This window comes from Camelus bactrianus, chromosome 30 (genome assembly GCF_048773025.1).
Source record: "Camelus bactrianus isolate YW-2024 breed Bactrian camel chromosome 30, ASM4877302v1, whole genome shotgun sequence".
NCBI lineage: Eukaryota > Metazoa > Chordata > Mammalia > Artiodactyla > Camelidae > Camelus > Camelus bactrianus.
The window spans coordinates 20,227,210-20,248,946 of record NC_133568.1 but is presented as its reverse complement, the minus strand read 5'-3'; the positions used below and the strand labels follow the sequence as shown (position 1 = coordinate 20,248,946).

At 38.3% G+C, this 21,737-nt stretch overlaps 1 protein-coding gene across 1 annotated transcript in view; it reads right to left on the bottom strand.

Annotated features, from left to right (window-relative positions):
• The window catches only part of PHLPP1 (PH domain and leucine rich repeat protein phosphatase 1), a 186,471-nt gene that overhangs the window by 50,676 nt on the left and 114,058 nt on the right, over positions 1–21,737 (bottom strand). Inside the window, exons 4-5 of the mRNA XM_074355429.1 lie at positions 20,530–20,696; positions 591–737 (exon numbers count right to left, since the gene is read on the bottom strand). Of these exons, the coding sequence (XP_074211530.1) occupies positions 591–737; positions 20,530–20,696 (314 nt within the window). The remainder of the gene's footprint in view (positions 1–590; positions 738–20,529; positions 20,697–21,737) is intronic.

Genomic DNA, 21,737 nt, shown 5'->3' with positions numbered 1-21,737 from the left:
ATTTTACATCTTTATTATTAACATACAAGTTTCATAAGTATAGATTGTATCACTAAAAAAAAAAAAGAAGAAGAAAATATACTATTCTTTGTGAAATGCTAAGGGCAGGGCCTGAGGCAATAATACACCAGAGAGAAAAGATCAGAGATAAGCATCTTGATCTTTTATTGAAAACAAAAATTATGACCAACTTCCCAACTTGCATAGGCATAAATAGGAACACCATGAGCTGACTGCTATGTGAATCCGCCAAAACACTCATCTCTCATTGTTATTTTAAAAAATTAACTTGTACGTCTTAGAATTCAGCAATAACTTAGAAAATGAGAAAGCAACCCCTCCTCCCACATTTAGTCACCCTCATGTAGGGATCTTCAGTTCTAAACAAGGATATTTTCTTTTTTTTTTTTCTTTACAAGATTCTAAAAAGCACAGAAGCTAACAAATGAACTCTACACAGGAACCTGATCTCTTGATTTGGGGCCTTGCCTGACCAAATAACAAGGTAACTGATCTCATGTGCTACGACCCCAGCGCAGCTTCCTGGGGGCTTCTGAGGGATACTCTGCAGTGGGGTTGGCAGTACGTACTTGTGCATAACTCCGACGGCTGCTGGGACAGCTCGGAGGGCATTGCAGGACACATTCAGCTCGGTCAGGGTTGGAATATTGCAGACTGCTAATGGGAAGTCTCCTAAATGATTATTGGAAAGGTTAAGACTCTTCAACTTGGTGAACCTATTCCAGTAAAACAAAACAAAAGGAAAGAAAAGACAAATGTCATAGATGTATAACATCACATGCTTTTGGCTTTTGGCACAGCCGTAGAGATAATCTAGCCCAGCTCTCAGTCAGCTGGGCAGGAAACGGAGCCCTCAGAGGGTAAGTGAGCAGCAGAGCTGGGTGCACATCTTCAGACTCAAAGGCCAGTGTTTTACCTAAAATACAAACATTATATTTGAAAACGAACGTTACTCTAAAATAAGGTCGAATATGTAAGGAGGTGAGTTTGCCAGAGTGCATTTCTTAGCCCTGCCTCGCCAGCTTAATGAACACATGTGTGAGCGGAAACAGAGAGGGCAGAAAAGGACAGGTGTAGCTCTCTGGATTTGTTTTCTCCCAGACAAGTCAAAAATGTTTCTATTTCACTTCCCTCAAACCCAAACCTGAAATGATTTTAAAAACTTCAATTTATCAAAACCATATTCTCTAAGGTAACCAGTTTCAGAGTTCCAAATTTAAGAACCAGTTATCATTCCTCAATCTAAATCCAACACTTGATCTTGCTCATTACACACCCTTCTTTGAGAAGCTCTTTTCAAATTCCACCCTAAGGCCATTTTCCTCACCAGGCCTCCTCCTAGCTCTCTCCAGACCCTTTCTCCCACGTTTCCTTCTTTTTCCTTGTTGGTCTCCTCCTGTCCTCCCCACACCCCCCCAGTTAGGTGTTCCTCACAGACTAGTTACTTGTCAGTTTCTTTTCTCTCTTTACATCGCCTTCCTCAGAAATTGTTTCCCTGCTCTGTGAACAACTCTCTCCAAGTCATCACACACCATTTCCTCTCTCTTGACCTACCCTACAACATTTCTAGTCCAAAACTGAACTTACCATCTTTATTCCAGACCAGCACTTCCTCCTGTTCTATTTTTGTTAATGGCTCTTTCATTTTCTCAGTTGTCTAAGCAATTAAAGCAATTCAAGAAGTCATCTTTAAGTCTGAATGCACTTCTCTGTGCACTTACATTTGGCCCACTGCCAGCCTCTACACTTCCATGTGAGATGAGAATCAGATCGGTTGTTGCATTACACTAATTATTTTCAAAACTGCCCAAGCCTGAAAACTAGGCAATGTGCACTATCCCTACAACAGACACATACGCATCTTAAAACTGAACCCAATTCTATCCAATCAGTATTTTAAAGAAACTGTCATGTGACTTCTTTGTGGAATTCTATAATTAAAAATGTAAAGCTTTGTTCTAAATAGCTATATAGATTCTATTCCAAAAAGAAAGCTGACAACGTGCCTTTTTGACAGGTTGATTGCTGTTTTCTTGGGTGACGGAGTATACACTTAATAGAATTTTAAGTTAGAAACAAAACAAAATTTAAGGATTACTGTGAAACCTGAAAAATCATTTTAAAATTTGTTTTGTATTTTACCATTTGATTCATTAATCCTTCTTAAAATAAAGAATGCTTATCCTCTACTCTGATAATCTATGATCTATCCAACATAAGCTGGAATCATAGGGTCTATTATTCCCAGCTCAGGGGTTCTCAAAGCATGGTTGGGGGACCCTGGAAGAGGTCCCCGAGACCTTTTCAGGAGATTCCCAAGGTCAAGACTATTTTTATAGCAATACTTAGATGTCATTTGCCTTTTGCTACTCTCATTTTCTCCCAAGTAGAGATTTCCAGATGGTATATGTCATTGTGATAGCACATCTGATTGGAAGCAAAAACGGACATGAGAATCCAACTATCTTCTATTAAGCCAGGCATTAAAAGATTTGCAAAAAACTGAAAACAGTAACATTCTTTTCCCTTTGTTTTGTTTTAGAAGGTAGTTATTTTTCATAAAAGATACATTTGTTAACAAGAAGGGGGTTTATTATTTTTCTAAATGAATTATTATGCATTAAAATACTTCTCAGTTTAAATTTCTAATACAGTAAATATCAATAGTTTAATTCACACAAATAAAAGCTGCTTAGGGTTCTCAATTTTTGAGAGGGTAAAGGATTGCCTGATAAAATACAGGACATCCAGTTAAATTTGTATTTCAGATAAACAACAAATGATTTTTTAGTATAAGTATGTCTCAAATATTGCATGGTACATACTTACGCTAAATATATATATATATTCTTTGTTTTTCTGAGATTCAAATTTAACTACTTTTTTTCCCCTTCTAAATATGGTAATTGTATCCTGAAATAGACAAAATCGCTGTTCCAGTCCAAGCAAAAACAGTATCCTACTTTCTGGATTTGTTTCCTCATTTGGTAGAAAAGGTGACAATTTTAAAATATGCATGCAATTAAACTGAACTTAAAAAAAAAATCCCTCTAGGAAGGAAAAAGACCCTAGACATACAACACAATAGAGCACAAAGACTTCAGAAAGTGGAAAATGGAAGGATTATAATTTCAGTGATTACTCAAAACGGAAAGTGGAAGCATTGGCTTTTGGAAAAGTATCCATCAGTAATAGGGGGAGAAAAGGTATATTCAGCCATGCACACAAATTTCCTAGGACCACATCACTCCTGAGAAGGAAGGAAAGCAGTAGTGCGTTGAATGAGTAAAAGGCAATTGACAAACTTAAATGGAAGAGGAAAACAAACTTACTAAGTGCCCCTCATTAGTTTTATGTATTATACCTTTTGTATTTTAAATGGCCACCGGCTCTAAATATAAAGAAGTGCAATTATTCTTTGTATCAATTTAATGACAAAAACAACCACCATCAGACTTTACAGTAAAGAGGACTGTCCTCAGCCCCAGAGGCCAAGTACCCCTACAGAACAAGGAGTCTGGGTTCTCTTTCCCTAAAGCTGAGCCACCTGGTACACCACCACCAGACCCAGGTGGCTACTGAGCATATGAAACGGGGCTAGTCCACAGTGAGATGTTCTCTAATTACAAAAAACACACTGGATTTCAAAGACTTAGTACAAAAAAGCATGTAAACTCTATTAACAATTTTTAGAGCTGATAATTTTGATATATATTTGATATATTGAATTAAATAAGCTACTATATTAAAATTAATTTCACCTGTTTCTTACTTTTTCTAATGTGGCTACTAGAAAATTTAAGATTACTTATGTGGCTTGTGCTATATTTCCATGAGAGAAGCACTCTCTCCACACTGAGAGCAGGCAGGACCCTGGAGTTCCCTACCCAATGACACCAAACCTCTTTTCAGTGCTTGTGTGGGGCTCTCCCCTGGGCACATCCTCCCATAAGTGTGTGCACCCATAGGCCCTAAGGGTGGGCAGAGCTTGGACACGGGGGCTGTGTTCACATCTCTGCAGGGTGAGGGATGGAGCTGGAGCGGGAAGAGAGCCTGCTCTCCCCACAATGCCACACCCAGTGCAGAACCCCAAGGGGTCTGAGGATTCTAAATTTGAGTCAGCGCTTGGGGGTCATTATAAAAGTGCATTTGTCAAGACAGGAGGAGAGAAGGTATTTTATTTAACAGTTTGTTAGCTTAATTATAACTTAAATATTTAGATATGTAGTATGTGGCCTCTATTTATACTCTTGCCCTGGTTCAAGGGCTGATTCTGATTTAAGTATTTAAAGTTTCTCTCGCTTCTTTCTCCACTTCCTTCATAGTCCTCCCTGCATGGCCCATCCCCCAAATTCTTCCCAGAAAAGAACACAGTGTTCAGCAGAGTTGTTTAGCAAACAAAGCATGGATTGTTTCTGAGAACGAGGCCTTGATCAGAACACATTAAAACTCAACTGTTTTGGAAATTCTAACCCTTAGCCTTCTTAGAGGTCCACTTTTTCTTTACGTATATGGAAAGCAGTCAGATTATAGGCATCTGCCAATTAAAAACCCCTTCCTAGAAAAATAAGAGGGAAGTTTGCCTAGAATCCACTTCCCTCTGGTCTTAAAATGAGTGAAACAGATACCTGGAGGCAATGTTTAAGCTAAGAAAGAGGTAAGAGATCAAAGAGGGGAGTGGATGACCTTTCCTCCCTCTACCTTCATCGGAAAAGAAGGCAGAGGAGAGAGCAAGGTGACAACACACTGTTACGGAGGGAAAAACTAGAAATCTGTCTCCTACAAAATAGAAGACTTAGCTCTTTCACACTAACAAGTGAGACAAATAAGTTATCAAATGTGCCCAGACCCAGATTCTAGAGTAAAACTTGAGGGCTTTGGAAGAATACAAATTTGGTGAAATATTTTAAATAATTTTACTTTTAAAACGAGTATTACAGTTCTTAAACCTTAAAATTAAATCCTTGAAATGGAAGTACATTATATTCACTGAGGCTACAGTTACTCCTTCATAGCTGTTCGATACAGGTAAACAGGGGATGATCAGAGCATCACAAAATTTAAGATTAATAAAAATTATTTTAATGATTGTAATCATTACAGTTGTCAGCTTAGCAATAGCAAGAAGTGCTTCTTTTTGATGTTTTAGACACTAAAAGGACAAGAAACTGTGTGGTTTAAAAAAAACAAAAAACAAAAAACACCTGTTACACGTGTACACACACAGAGTGTCAAAGCTAAAGAAAGTCAGAGTGACTCTGTCTTCCTTATTTCTCAGAGCTAGCAAAAGTGAGAGCAGAAGGGGACTTTCATTTCCCAGGCTCACAGACAAAGAAACTAGGCTCAGAGAAATTGTGTGACTGTCATACACACCTTGAATCTTGCCTTTTGATATCAGTACGACTTCTCATCTCTCCTACTCTTCTTTTCCTATATCTTAAGAGTTAAAATGTAAATAGATATCAATTACTAATAATTCTAAGTCACTAGTCAAAGAATGGTCTCAGAGTAGTGCATGGAAAGCATTCCTTTTTCATCCTCATTTCCCCCTATAAAGGATGGCATTATCGGCTCTGGGGGACAATGAACATTTTGGACAAGATGTACATTTACCTTCAAACAAATTCAGGCACAGCCCAATGCTCCCAAACTACCCAACAACCTGAAAAGACGGACTTCACTTTCTAGAGCAAGTAAATGCTTTAAGGTAAGAGAAGTAACTCATGTTCATCATTTGTTCTATCATAGAGCTAGGAAAAAGAAATCAGCTAATATTTATCCAGACTAACAGTAATCTTAGTTCTCAAAATGAAGTTACATGGTACAGCATTACATTTAGCAAATGGCAATGGGCATTGTTTAGAACTCAGGTCTGACTTAATCCAAAGTTTCAAGGCACACCTCTGTTTTTTTCATACCGGGTGTCACAGAAGAGTACAATCAACTAAATACACTTGATAATCTACAGAGATAAAAGCCTCTAACTGTGTTTGTTCACAGAGAAACACTGAAGTTCCTTACAAAGTAGGCATGCTGAGAGCCATATAACAAAGTGCATGATTATTTGCAAAGTGTAGGGACAGGGATGTGATCTCGAGATGAGAGAAGGTCAAAAGTGGGGACAGGGAAAGGTGGTGGGATGGAGCTGGGGTATCACTGCTCTGCCAAATGAAAGACATTTATTCCATTTGCATCTCCCACCGTATTTACAGTATACAACAAAAGCACAGTAACTATGCTACTATACACAGACACAAAATGTGCTCAAATCTCCAGGAGTTCGATCTGTTAATGTTCTTACTTTTTCTTTTCTTTCTCCAACTTCACAGCCATAACTAATTAACAGCAGGACAGGCATAGCACACACTTTAAAGCTGCTGTTGAGGGAACAGCAATCATTAGTTTTGTCCTTGCACTTGCTGGCTTCCCTTTGAATCCAGACAGCACTATACCATGCTAACATAGTATAGTCTACACTTAACTTTAAATGGGTTTTTTTCCTCAGTCACTAAATTCCCAGGAATTATCTTCCAAGCTACTCTCCTGAACAAATCATTTAACTCTACAAAAGGGAAGAACACTTAATTTGTTATATTAAACCAAAAGGTTAAAATTCATCACATTCACGCATCCAATTTCCCTATCTCTATTTCCCTAAAACAGATCGACCAGCTTACTTCATTCCAGCCTCTAAAAAAGCAAGCGATCCTTGCTAGAAAATAAAGAGAAGCCACGTTTTCCAAGGGCAGGAAAGAGTAACCAAATGTTCTAAGATCTTACAGTTGAGAAAAATAAACACACAAATGCTATCAATTCTCATATACCTCCCTGCCCTGGGCTTGTTTCGTCATGATCATAGATGTGCTTAATTTTTGCTCCTTTCTCAACATTCATCCATTCAATCTATCCACACTCAAAAATTTATGTACAAGGTTCTTTCTGCATCTGAGTTAAAGGTAATGGATATATATAGCCTACATATTGTTAGTAAATAAAGCCAAATAAATAGCATGATGACTGTCTAGAGACATACTACTAATTAGCTTTAGATCCATTGAAATCTTTAGTAATTTTCTTTCCAGGAACTAAGGGTACAGTACCAGAAAACCTTGACTGTAAAATAAAATAACAGTATGGTGGGGGGGGGGGTGTATAGCTCAGTGGCAGAGTGCACAAGGTCCTGGATTCAATCCCTAGTACCTCCATTTATATAAATGAATAAACCTAATTACCTCCCTACCGAAATAAACAAGCAAACAAATAAATAAGATTTAAAAAACAGTATGGTGGAAGTAGTTCTATTTTTAAACAGACTCCAAATGTGCTTAAAATGAGTGTCACACTTTACACTCATCAAGAGGAAATCACATTTGTCTTACTCAATGAGCCTAACAAAGAAAAATCAATATTACTTTCTCGAGTTATTATTCCCCACAAGTGGGTCAACTAAAAAAAGACTCCCTTGGTGACTGGATTTCCGTTTCATAGTAACAGTCTGAGTTTAACTTCCTTTTTTCCCTGTGGGGGTACATGCTGATGCATTTTGGAAATTATTAGGCTTCGGTATTAAGTAATGAAGGACTTGCTCGAGGGCTGGAGCTGTAAACCTAGCTCTGGGCTTAGCCCCCAGCTTTCCATTAATTATTAATTATGAAAAGCAGGCTCCCTCACAGTCGGGAGGCTGCACCCTAGTGGAGAGTTGCCAGGGTGCCGCTCCGTAATACTCACCAGCTTTTAAGAGAAAGATTGCCCTTATTTGATTACCAAAATAATACACGCTCATTTTAACAAGTCAAACTCTAGAAGCATATAAAGAAAATGTTAACAATCTTTCCTGCTTCCTTCCAAATCTCATCTTCCTGAGATAACCAGTGTCCAGAGAGTTTGGTATATATCCTTCCAAATCTTTTCCTCCTGATGAAACATACACATGCATAAATAGGAAATAACCTCCCTCCCTATTTTTTGAGTTGGATTATACCACACATTTCTCTTCTACAACTTGTTTTCTCACCTGATAAAAACAAATCATCTTTCTGAGTCAGTGCATTAAAATCTAACGTACTCTCTTGACAGCTGCATAATGCACTGAGTACAAATGTACCACAATTTATCCATCCCTCCACATTGGGTACTTCCAGTTTTTTTGCTGTTAGAAATAATTCAGCTTATTTGTTTGTGCATCAATGATTTTATTTTGCAGTATTTATGAGTGCCCATAATTCTGAAACCCAACAAGCTCTACGAATTCAGAGATTTTTCTTTGATTCATGTGGTGGCAAACTGATCTAAACTGATGCGAATATTCATCTGTTCTCTTGAGAAATATGAATATGTTTGCTTGTGGAGTGCTGTCTCTACCTTGAGGAAAGTGTTATATAATATACAGTATATGCACCATATTATCTTTAATAACCTGAAAATCTCTGAAATCTGAAATACAAATGGTCTTAAGAGTTTTGGTGAAGGGACTGTGAACCTGTATTTCTAAAAGAATAATTGATGGGTCTAAGAGTACGTACAATTTAAATTCTAAAACATACGGCAAAATTACCAAAATGTAGAAATTCATACTCCCAATCAGCCACTGCAGGAGAGGGTTTCTTTACACACTACCTTCTCTAGGATTTAACGTTAGCATCCTTTCCATTGTTGCTAATCTGATGAGCAAAAAGTGGTATCAGGTCATTTCAAGGTTATTTCTCAGTGAAGTTCATCTTTTTGTGAAATTCATCTTCTTGGAAATACACATTCATATCCTCTGCCCACTTTTCTACTGGGTTGTTCGCCTTTTACTTACCAATTTGTAAGAGCTCCCTGAATACTCTGTGCCACCTGGTATCATATGCTGCCATGTGGCACATGACACTTCAGTCTAAGGTTTAGTTTTTCCCACTCTGTTAATGCTAACTTTAGCCACACACTAATTTTAATTTTTATTTGCTCCAATTTGGCATTTTTTTCCTTTATGGAGTCTCTGTTTTTCACCTTGCTTGAGGAGGTCCCCTTACCTTACCCCAAAGTGGCACAAATGTTCTTCTATATTTCCTTTTAATATTTATATATTTTGATTTTTACATTTAGATCTTTATTTCATGTGACATTTATTTTATGTTACATAGAGGTCTATTTTTTTCTGGTAGCTAATTTTGCCAATACCATTTATTAAATAAACCATCCATTTCAATTTCCATTCAATTTAAATATATTTCATATACTAGGGGAAGAGAGAACAAAAAGAGAAAATTTAGTGCCATTCCAATACAACAGACAAAGAGAAAGGCTTGGGTAAAAACAGGTGACACTTACTGTTTCTCTCTTCTTTTTTTCCGAGAGAATTTATAAAACCAAGTGTCTATATTTTTGTTCTTCCTAAGAGCTCACCTTGTGGTTTGGAGTCACTAAAATGCTTTAATAAAATTATTAGTTTTACAGAGTAACTTTTTTGTATTTAGAGGGACAAATCTTGGGAAAGTTATTAAAGTACATTTTAAAAATGTGTAATGAAATGTACTTTCTCTCAAGAAACATCAGTTACATCGATGAATGAAAGACACCAGTCAGTAACTTCTGATTCATTTCCACGTGCTCCTCAAATTCCAACTCCTTTGGCGTGGAACCTTACTGGCTTGCAAACTTAGTCCTATACCATGTTTTAATATTTTTGCCCCAATCCAGGAATGATATAGGGCAACCTTTACATGCTATAATAATTATGTAAGAAAGCAAAATAATTTGCATAAGACTTAAGAGTCTCTCTCTTGTATGGAGAAATTCCTTTGCTGCACATTCCTATTGGACTTGTCTGTGGTTGTAGTGGCATGAGAAACATTTGAATCTTTGGGCCTGCTTCAGAATTGCTGGGAACACCTACCCTTCAGAAAGCATGACTCAAACTCCTTTTAGCTCTTACATTGCTCTCCACACCCCCAAACTGTACTGCCCTGGAACTGAACTCTCATTGGTGACTTCTCTGTTTCTTGGTGCAGTGTTTTCTCCTGCTGTCCTTTTATAACTTTTGAAATGAATCCATGTGAACTTACGCATGCCATTTGTTTCCAAGACCCGAGCAGCCCACCAGCCTTGTTCTCAGTTAGCACCTGCCAGGGTGTTCTGGAAGGTTCAGCATACCCAAAAGCTACTAGGGCACACGACCAGCTTCTTAACACCGGAGCCAAAATAAACAGAAACCACCCCATCTTAGTTTAGTCCTAATCACCATAAATGACTCTCAGTGTAAGTAAAACAAGCATATCACCTTCTTAAATGACTAGAAAACATAAACACACGCATATTTTACTTGGATAAAATTTAAAATTTACAACCACAGGAGGGTTTAAGCAAAATTTTCTTAAGAACTGCTACAAATTTTAAAAAGCAGAATAAGTACACCAGAGCTACAACTCAAAGACATAATTTTTCCAAAATAATAATCAAGGAAATGGAGAACACCCAAGTGTTGGCAATAATTATAGTGGACGTGTTGCATTAAGGGCAAATTAAAGCATACTCTAAAGAGAGAAAGTTTTATTTTAATCCTGCCTTTTAAAATAATTCAAACAGGAGGCATTTCTTGGTTACTTACTTTGTGCCAGATCCTAGACTAAATTAACCCTATGAATACAACAGCCAACAAGACAAAGCCCCTGCCCACAGGAAGGGATGGGAGGAGGGGGGGATGCGTGCAGGGGAAGGCTCCCATGAATCAAGTAATCACATTATATAGAAAACCACTCCAAACCATAAGATGGTAATCATGTGGAAACAGCAGTCACCAGATCTACAGTAACTCTGCACTAAATTCATGAAAACAATGAGTTATAAGCAGCATAAATCTGTCATTTTCTGATTCTGTTATAAATTTGCAACATAATAATCAAAAAGACAAGACATATGTTATGTTACAGTTAAATCTGTCTCTTATGAAATGCTTTCTCAATTTATCCATGGCTACATTTTTTTTCATTTTCTTACGAACAGATCTGCCTATAGTTAGCCAATTTAATCACGATACTATTCAAGAGATGTTTAATATTAACCACCACACTAGAAGAGCAAATAATAAAATGTAAAAAGAACATTTCTGCAACAGGCAGAAAACAGATTACTATTTCCTCTTCTCAAAAAAGAGAAGACATACACAGTATACTTGGATAAAATCCCAGTTGAGTCATACAGAATTTATAAAAATGAAAACCAGATAACGTCTCTATCAAGGAAACTGGATTACCAAAGGAGAAGGTGAGCATGAGCTAAAGCCAGAGAGAATAATTATGTCATGAAAATGTGCTCAGACATGAAAAGCGTAAGCTCACATCACAAACAGACCAGGCATATTTGGTAGTTAAACAGAAAAAAGTCCAACACCCACCGTTTATGAGGTATAATAAACGTCCGATCATGAGACTAAACCATTCATTCGCTAAACACATTCGGAGTTCTTATTAGGCCCAAAGGTGTGTGACGCATACAAATGTGAATTAGGCATGGTTTTCCCCCTCCAGGAACTTGAAACAGTTTGGGAGCAAAGCTGCTATAATATAAAATAGCAGATGAAAACGTACTTGAAAAAAATTATGAGTGCTTCCAGAAGAGAAAACTCACTTTTATCTCAGGGACATGAACAAGAGTTCAAAAGGCAGATGGAGAACAGAAAAGAGAACATTCAAGAAGAATAGGTAGGTGCAACTGTTTCTCAAACTTGAGTAAGCGTTGTTAAAATGCAGATTCCTGGGCCCTATCACCAGAAGTTCTGAATGAGCAGGTCTGGGATGAAAACCAGGTATCTGTCTCCAGTAAACACCCAGGTGATTCTGACACAGGCATTTCACAAATCACACTTCGAGAAACAGTGATCTGGAGGGCAAAAACTCCAGGGTATTCTTGGAAAAACGTTAAGCAAACTATATACTGATAAGCAGAAAGCACGCCTGTGGTTGCAAAGGATGATTAAAGACTATTCACAGATTGCCTCTAATTCCAGATGAAGACACTGCTATTGACCTACGGAAAGTTCTGAATAGAGGAGTGAAATAGCCTATCCTAGGACGTGTGGGGTTTTGTATCACATAAATCAGATAACATCTCCTTTTCCCTTATTGTGCTTCCCCTGCACACACACCCCTTCATGTGGGGTCAAAGTGAGCCTTCTGACAGGAATTTTAAAATTGGAGGAAAGAACAACTATTTCGAAAGTCAGACTTTCCCTAAGGTTTCTTGTTAATTACGAGTCCCAGAGACGTCCTCAGGGAGGCATGGGTGTGCCCTGCTTTCTAGAGGCCTCTGTCAAATGCCCCCGCCAGCTCTAGCATCATCATCCTAATCCGCCTAAGCCAGATGACAACAGGAGCGCATCTCCTCCCATCCAAAGTCCTATTACCACGGAGAACATGGTGAGTAACACCAAAATCACAGGCACTCTTAGGACAAACAGAAACCCTCATGGGTCTTTAGTTTTCCAAAGTTACACGTGTACGTTGTCAGAAGGAGCTCCAGAGTTAGCTGCGTCTGATGTGAGGGAGAGAGAAAAATGTTATTGGTTCCCATCAGCATTCTCACACTAGCAACCAAAACGTTATTTCAGAAGTCATCAAAATGATGTTAATCGTGTTCCCAAGTCCCATGTTATGTCATGATATTTAACCATCAACAACTTTTGGCCCCCTTCCTGCATGCTTATCATTGTCCCCTAAGAGCTGCACAGAGTGAAAAGCTGGTTACCACTCAGAACAGCAAATATCTACAAATAGTATGTTTAACGTTAAACTTTTACAGTTAAGTTAAAACCCAGAGAGTAGAGCAAAGAGCCCAACTAAAACAAACGGAAGAAGAGAGCTGGCCAGAACATAACAGCCTTGCTGGATTCAAGCCAAGGCTTCTGAAGCTCCCTCTCCCCTTTTTATTTAAGTCGGGGGGAAACAGTTAAAGAACATCCTAAAGGATCCTAAGAAGTCAATAGGGAAAACTGTAATTTAATACAGTCTGGTTGATAAATCAATCTTTTGTTTCTTTCCGAGCTCCCTCTTCTAAATGCGCTATGTGAGGGAAGGAGAAAACAGGCCATTATTACCAGCACCGAGGCTGGGAGCCGAGGCCTAGGAGAGCACCAAATGCTACCCAATGTCAGTGCCCCAAGCACCAGGCAAAGGCTTTCCTTTGATCAAATGCTCAGGGAAGGAAAATGGGAATCCTGTGAGATGGAAAGCTTCCCAAGAGGATGAAAATTCCATCTGAAATGCAAAGCTGTATAAGAAAGGAACTCCCAGTGTTGGGGACATTCCATACAGTCTATGAAATTCCTTAAACATTTGGCAAGCCTCACCAAAAGCCAGCAGTGGAAATTCCTTCCCAAGGTTCCCTCTTCCTGAGCAGCGCTTGTGCCAAGTGTTTTTTCTTTAATGCATCGGCTGTACCCTTCCTTCAGCAGTGAGTGGCTCTTGTTTGCTTGTGATACTTTTTTATATGACACAGCATCTTCCGAGATGCTGAAAGTGTCCTAAGGACTGCAGTCTATGTCTGGCAAGTGAGCTGCAAACATATGTTAGCATGCCACTCCTGATCCCACTATGATAATGAACCATCACTATTTTCATTAAAAGTGAGTTTCCAGGAATTACTGATAAAAACAAAAACTAAAATCTTTCTATAAAAAAAACTGGAAGTGTGAGCTTTTGGTAAGAATAAGTAATTAAAACAAATAACTCTGTAGCTCTGGAATACCAAGAAGAAGACAGCAGGAAATAAGGTTATTTGTTTTCCATTTCATGGAGACTAAACATGCAGAAAATTGAGCTAAGATAAAAGGTACTTGATAAATACCATGCATAATTATGAGTTTCTCAACGCTCATTTCTTCATAACTTTCATTCTGCTACACCCACGTACTTACACACCCAACTCAACTTCATTCCTTCTCTCTGTTTGAAAAATCCCTGCCCCTCCCATCTCTCTTATTTTTTCATCTAAAAGAAATTTCACATCTAATCAGATAACTTTCCAAGTATCATGGACAAAGCTACCAGAAACATACACATACAAATCATTACTATCAAACTTTGCTTTTGAGTTTGGTCTTGACATTGCTCTCTGTAAACACTGCACTGGATTATCACCATAAAATAACTCTGTGAACTATCATCCCTTACAAACTCTAGTAGATCTGTCCGTGCAATATTACTACTCATGAAATTTTAATAAATAATAGCTTTAGCTCTTTTAAATCTTTTTTGTTTTTTTGGGGGGTAATTAGGTTTATTTTATTTATGTTCATATGTATGTACATATTTATTTTAATGGAGGTACCAGGATTGAACCCTGGACCTTGTGCGTGCTAAACACACTCTCTACCACTGAGCTATGTCCTCCCTCCTGGATTTTTAGCTCATTTAAATGTAAAAGTTACACTTAAAATGTTTGAACACCAATATAACTTAGCACAAATAAGTTCACACTGCTCTGAGACAGGATTAAAAACAATAAAATTAAGACATGGGAAGGAAAATTATGTCCCTTGAATTTAACCAGCAAAAAGTTGTCCTCTTCATTGCCTTTCCAAAGAAATTTACTATATTTTTTTAAAAACAGTTCTCCTCTGTAAATAATAACAATCTTAGCATTAATACCACCTAGGTCATCTAAATGGAGATACAGTTAACATAAATGAAATACTATCAATAAAACAGAGGTAAATACTGCAGTGTAATTATTGTGACACATAGAATCAGAAAAGAACTCACTAAAACTACAAACAGTTACTCTGATTTTGCCTTTCCTCTATTTTTGAAAATTAACGTGAAGAGTTTCCAATGCCAATAAAGGAAAAACAAACACTGGTAGTTCCAAGAACAATGTTTTCCCTCTGAAACTGCTGGCCTGTGTGTGTACATCAGCATGCCATCTTTCCAGAATTAGAATGCTGCTGCAAATACCATTTTAAATGTTCCATCTGAAGTGGCTCATTTGTTTAAGGTGAGAAGTTGCAACAGAAAGAAAAATTAGGAGGATATGTGGTTAAGAGAAAGTCTCAGAACCCCTATCTGTTGTAATTGCACTGTACTTAAAGTTTCTCCCTGGATATTTGCCCTAACACTGTAACTAAAAACTCATCCCTGGAGACTTTGGTTAAAACATAAAAATAAATTACCCTTTGGTACCTCTCTAACATATTCCCTGTGAAACATACATTAGAGATTAGCACAAATTCCCTAAACATACAACTAAAAATAAGAAATACATGGCATATCTCAAAAATACCATACTAACTGTAGGACCCTAAATAAGCTACATGAGTGCTTTCTGAAGTATAAATGAGTTTTAAAAATATATAATTTCAATTCCTAGCATTAAACATGCATGTGCCTACACTTATAAACTTCCTACTTTGAAAACTGAGCAATAAAATCTTTCTTGCATAATGGGGGTGGGGGTATATATCTCATACTAGTGCACAGTGAAAAAGAAATTGGTCTAAAGCTTAGTTTTTCCCAACATCAGCTTCACCAGTAACTCAGACCCCACCTACCAAGTCCCCTCGGCCTCTCTCCCGTGCTTAAAGCAGCAGAAACAAAACAGAAACATTTAGTGGCAGTGCAAAACTGAAGTCTTCTGCCTTAAAGGAATCAAAGTCACACTTTATACTACAAACTATACAGTGCAAGTTGATAACACGTAACTTGATATGCTTTGTTTTGCTTCTAAAAACTGTAAATGAAAGAAGCTGCACACAAGTGCATATGTTATGATTCTTATGTACAAAAACAGGCAAAACTAATTTATGGTGTTAGAAGTGGGGACAGCGACTATCTTTAGGGTCCTAGGAGGAGGGGCACAGGGAGGGCTTCTGGGTGCCAGCAATTTTCTATTTCTCAGTATGAGCACCAATCACATGGATGTGCTCACTTTCTGGAAACCCATCTAACTGTACACTCATAGTTGTGCCTTTTCTATGGTTTTGCTATACTTCTACAAAAAGACTTTCATAAGATTATGTAAGGAAGAGTTAGACCTCAGATCCTCTCCCCAGTTCCAGTAGGAGACAGTTTATACCCTGGAAGAAACTGAACCCAAGTCGCTGGCTCATAGACATCAGGCAGAGCAGGAAAGCTGTCCTGAAGACAGTGGGTCAAATAAAAGTCCACACACTAAACCTTGCGATTCCAGCTCTCTTCCCTACTCCACTCCCTGAATCTTGGCGTGCACTGCCCACACAAAAGACCAAAGGATTCCTCTCAAGTACAACTGACACACCCTGGGGAGGAGATCCAGAGATACTGTCTCTGGAAGTTCCCCAACGAAACCACAAGGCTCACCCCTGACAGCCCTGGCAGTAAAGCTGTACGAAGGAGAAACCCTGCCCACAGGCCACAGCACCCAATTCACTTCTCAGTGGCTCACCATTAAATAGGAACAGACAGCAAAGGATCACCAAACAGTTAAAAGGCAAGTTTCTAACATAAAAATCAGATGCCTATACAAATAGGAAAAAAGAAATCAAGACATCGCAAGAAGGAAATGAATGAACGAATGAATTAAATGTCCTCAGAAATAGAAGAAATACATCCATGGGGGGGTACACAGAATGCTATTAAAATGCACACAAATTAAACAAACAAACAAATAAGGAAGAACTATTGAAAAAAAGACAACAGAAATTCAGAAGATGAAGAAAACCTGTCAAGAAGTAGGGCATTAAGACAGACAGATAGGAAAATTAGACAATCAGAGGGTAAACAAGGAGGTCCTGACTAAAAAAACAGAAAGAAACAGAGGAAGAAAAGAGAAAACCAACATGGGGGAAGAGAGTATCAAAAAAATGTAATGAGACAGCTTTCTAGAACTGAAGGACATAATTTTCTCAGATCAAGTGTTCACCATAGTGGCTAAAATGAATAAAGAGCTCCATACAGAGAAATTGCTAAAATCTTTTTGGGGTTGTTTAAAAAAAATAGAGGAAAAAGGGTCTCTGAAAACAGGAATCAGACTAGGATAGCAACTGCCAAAGCTAGAAAACAACAATGCACTTGCTTTAAAATTCTGAGACACACGTTTTCCCATCTAGAAGCCAGCCAAATATTCAATCAAGTATGAGAGAAAAATATTTTTAGATATGTGAAGTGTTTAATAGATCTGTCTCCCGTATCCTCTTTCTCAGGAAGATATTGGAAGACATTCCATCAAAAAGTGGGAGTAAAGCAAGAAAGGAGTCACTAGACACAGGAAAACATGGAAAACTGAGGAGAGATGAAAAGGGAGTTACCAAGAAAACAACGCAGGGTAACCCCAGGACAACGGCTGTGTGGCCGGCCCACCCAGCAGGGACCCATGCCGGCCCCAGAAGCGAGGGTGTCTCCAAGAAGAAGGTGCTGAGAAGAGAGTAAAGTTTTGTCAGAAAGCTCAACAATATATGAGAAAAAGAGTACACAAGTGAACAAGAGAGGCTCCTATCCAGCCAGCACAAGAAAGGCCATGGAATTGCTGTGTTTAAGTGCCTTAGAGGCGAATCAGAGCTCCATGCTCAAAATAATGTCAACCCTCAACACCGACTTAACCAAAAATGGACACCTGGACATCGAGAGGATGGGGGAAGCAGCGGTCTGTGCACGTGGCATGGGGCCAAGGGGGTGTGAGACGATGGAGAAGAGTTAAATCCTCATCTTCTATAGCAATAAGCAAGAAAGCAGCAAAAAGAGCCTAAAGACTCCAAAGTGGTTGCCTAGAAATCAGGACTTGGGTATAAGGAGTTTGAAGCACTTATTTCTTGTAAGTCTTATTGCTTATTAAGATTTTCTATATACAATATTACTTTGGTGGGTGAAAAGTTTAAATTTTAAAAAGATACTAAATAAAACCAAAAAACATATGAAATAATAGGCAAGAAAACTAGAGAGGAAGAACTGCAGTGGGAAAATGACAGGAAGATGAGCAGTTCTCTAAAGCTCTTACAAGAGTCCAGGTGAGAGCTGGAGGGGCTTCCTCCGACAGATGGGCAGAGATGGTGTATGTTGCGAGATGGGAAACAGAGGAGAAAAGCAAATGGGTTGAAAAGATATTTATAAATTTAGAATCAATATATATGGGGAACCAATCAGGGGATTCTGAAAGCCCCAGCAGGAAAGGCAATGCCCCAGATACCCTTCCATCTGGGTATTTAGTTAGTCCATAAATGCGGACTCTTTGGAAGCACCATATTCCCCCACGTAATGAGAAGTATTTTGATTTTCTTTTGGTTTAAGCTTTAATTTTTAGACTATTTAGAAACCACAGAAAATAATGATCATCCAAGTAGCTGTAATTTAGCTTTTTCAAATATTAACATTGTCCACTTGCCTCTAATCTTTTTTTTTTTAAAGATATAAACATTATGGATCTAGTTGAAACCCTCTTCAAACCATTCCCCAATCCCATCCCCCAAATGCCTCCCCAGAAAGTAACTGTTAACCTGATTTGACATTTAACATCGCCCATTACCTCATCTCTAAAACCAGAGCATGGGTTTGGATAAATTCTAATGCCCTTTCTGTTCTGAGTGAGACATCAGGATGCAATACGATGACACAAAGTTCTCCATGCTCTGTAACGGAAGTGCAGAAGCCTATCGTTCAGTGCTGTGAAATATACAAGAATATTTCAAAGCTTGAAAACAGACAGAATCACGATATAACCCTTTAGCAAAAAAGCATAGTAACTTTACTACAGCAGTGTGAGTAAAAACCATGTTATCACTGCAGAGGCACATAAAAACCCAAGCTGAAGAATTTCGCTGTGGCTTCCTTTCATTGTCCCCATCAGCTCCAGGGAACAATTTGGAACAGTTGGGCACAATATCCGCACTGGAGTTTGTACTGCCTACGGAGCTGATTCAACACAGCACCAAACTGTCCCCGTGGTCACCGTATTCTTCTCTGCCAGGAAATCACAGCAAAAATACACTTTAAAAATGCGCAATGCCAGTTTTACTTGAGGATGCAAGACAGTCATTGGTCTTACATCTCAACCCTTGAATACATATCTTTTTTTTTTTTAAATTTTCTGGGTGATAAATGGGAAGTACACATAAAGCACTTTTGCTGTATGTGAAGTTCTCAAGGAAGACACTTAGAATTATTTGAGCTGTGAGCCAAACTAGTCCCGGTGTTCACGGAATAGATACTTGAAAGATCAACTGACAAGCTCATTACTTCAGACTTGGGTTCATGGCAGATGTTTTCTCTATAATGAAGTGAACAGGTCATTTCAGTAAAAACCCTGACAGTACCTGTTGCCAAGGATAGCCTTCAAGCTTCCAATGGAAAATTTAAATTTTGTATAACTTATTTCCACAGTGAGCTTGACAACTTTCCAATACCTAAAGATTTTTTCTGATGAGATCAGTTGTGATACTGCCATTTCTTCAAGTTGCAAAATGAAATATGTTAATATTTGGAATATCTGTATTACCCAACAAACCAGTATTTTCCAAATGACTTTATGCAGTAAAATGACATATGGGCAAAGACTCAAAGTACAAGAAAGACTAATGGATCCTAATGCGAAAAACTTTTGAAAGCTCACTGTTAGGGTTTTACATTACACATTGGAACCAACATTTAAGAAACTATCCCCTGTCAAGTTTTGATATAGTATCAAAGAAGAATATTCACAATTATCTGAAAAGACAATTAAAATACTCTTCCCTTTTCCTACATATCTGAACAAACCTTATAATAAACACTTATTGGATTATTCTTTCCAGATGTTAAAAACTATAAACATACAACCATAAGGGTTAATTACCATAGTTTAATCTCTGCCGTTATCAGTCATTTCACAGCAAATGAACAATTCATTATTTATTTAAAAGTTACATCCTTTTGTAGTTACAGTCTCAGATATTTGCAACAAATATTTAAGTACCAGAGGGTTCATTTACCACAGGATCAAAACTGATCATTGCTCCAAAAAAAAAAAGGAAATGAATATGGTAAATCTGTTTTATACAGATGCAAATAAAGTCCCTTCCCTCTAGTTATAAAGAAGCAGATCCTTTTCATTTAACATGTGACTCTTGAAACTTATACACTAATCACCCAGGTGATGTGGTATTGATAGATTTAAACCCTAGGTCTTAAATTTCTAAGGAAATATCATTTCATGGAAAAAGACTGACCTTCCGTAAATTTTGAGAGAAGTAATTTAATATGACCAGACCTCTGTAGTTCAAAACTAACACACCAAATATCATTAACTTTTCACAGAACCATTTGTAGACAGGTTAAGAAACAAGAGTAATTTAAAGTGACGTGTTTTTCTTATACAAAACTATCCAGTTAATGAATATCATAAATCATTCACTTCAAAGGAAGGGAACTTAAAAATTTTTTTCAGAATGAGAATTAATAATGTCCTCACTAATAAAGTCCTATTACCCTGCCTTCTGAAAGGGAAAAGTTACCCACTGTAGCTTTTTAAGTCGGAGTATTCAAGAAACAACCAGAAACTCTTCCCCTTCCTAATCACCCACTGCATGCTCACCTCTGCAGTTCATTGAGCCCCCTGGCAGTTGGCAGACTGGGATTCTGCCTTAGGAAGTTTTGTTTTAAATTGAGATGAGTGAGGTCTTGGCTGTAGAAAAGGTTGGCAGGCAGATGCTCCAGGCTACAACATGAGAGATCCACTGAGCTAATACGCTGTGATGCAACCTAGAGGGGGAGAGAAACACAACTCAATTTTAATGCCATCCTTTATCCTATAGCTGCTTTCCATGGATAGATACAAGATAACCCCACTGGGAACACAGACACACTATGCAATTAGCATCACTGCTTAAATATAAACCAAGACCATTTACTTAGGATTGAACTGAGTCAAGTATTACAAAGGCAGGAAACAGTGTCCCTTCCTGGAAGGTACTTACAGAAACCTAGTATAGGAGACACAGATTATCCTATCAAGTTTAGTGATATCAGTAATCTCCTCCAACTGTAGGGGTATGTTCCTGAAAACATCCATGGTAAGAGAAATGAGAGCTAAATACAAGACTTTAGAGTAAATACAGGGTTGGGTGATAGACACTAAGATCCAGACTGAACCCATGAGAAGCCACTGTATATACTGATTTAAAACAGCACAAATAATACTTGTAGCATATAATCAGAATCCCCTAACTGCCTGCTGTAAGCTTCTTGGGTTTCACAAAGTTTCAGTTTTGCTTCATGAAGATATTCTAAGAGAAATTAATTTTATGACTAAATGTTTATCCACATTCTCAAAGCTTTCCTAGCTTAAATTAATAACTCCTACAATGGCCAGAGTCCCAGGGCTACACACCCACAAGCATGCTGGAGGCAGAAAAAGCAGTGGGCAGTGTGTCTCTCTACCATATTCCAGGGAATGTGGTGTCAGTTTACACCATGGCACGTGGCTCCAGCCCCACTGACACAGACCGTGGCTCCTTCTCTCCTCACAGGGGCTCTGGGGTTACTGCTCTAAGATCTGGGCTGATCCTTCCTCATGTTCTTTATCTTTACCCAAGTTTTATGGCACAAACACCATGCCACATCTGTGATCAGTTTGATATCCTTTTCTATTACCAAACCCCAGCTTTCTTTTGCGATTACAAAAGGCAGCAGAACATGGTCCTGAGGAGTGTGGCTCTGGTGTCAGTGTGCGGATCCGCACCCCAGCTCCACCACTCAGGAGCTGAGAGCACTTGAGTGGATCCCTGAGCTCTACAGCTCCCA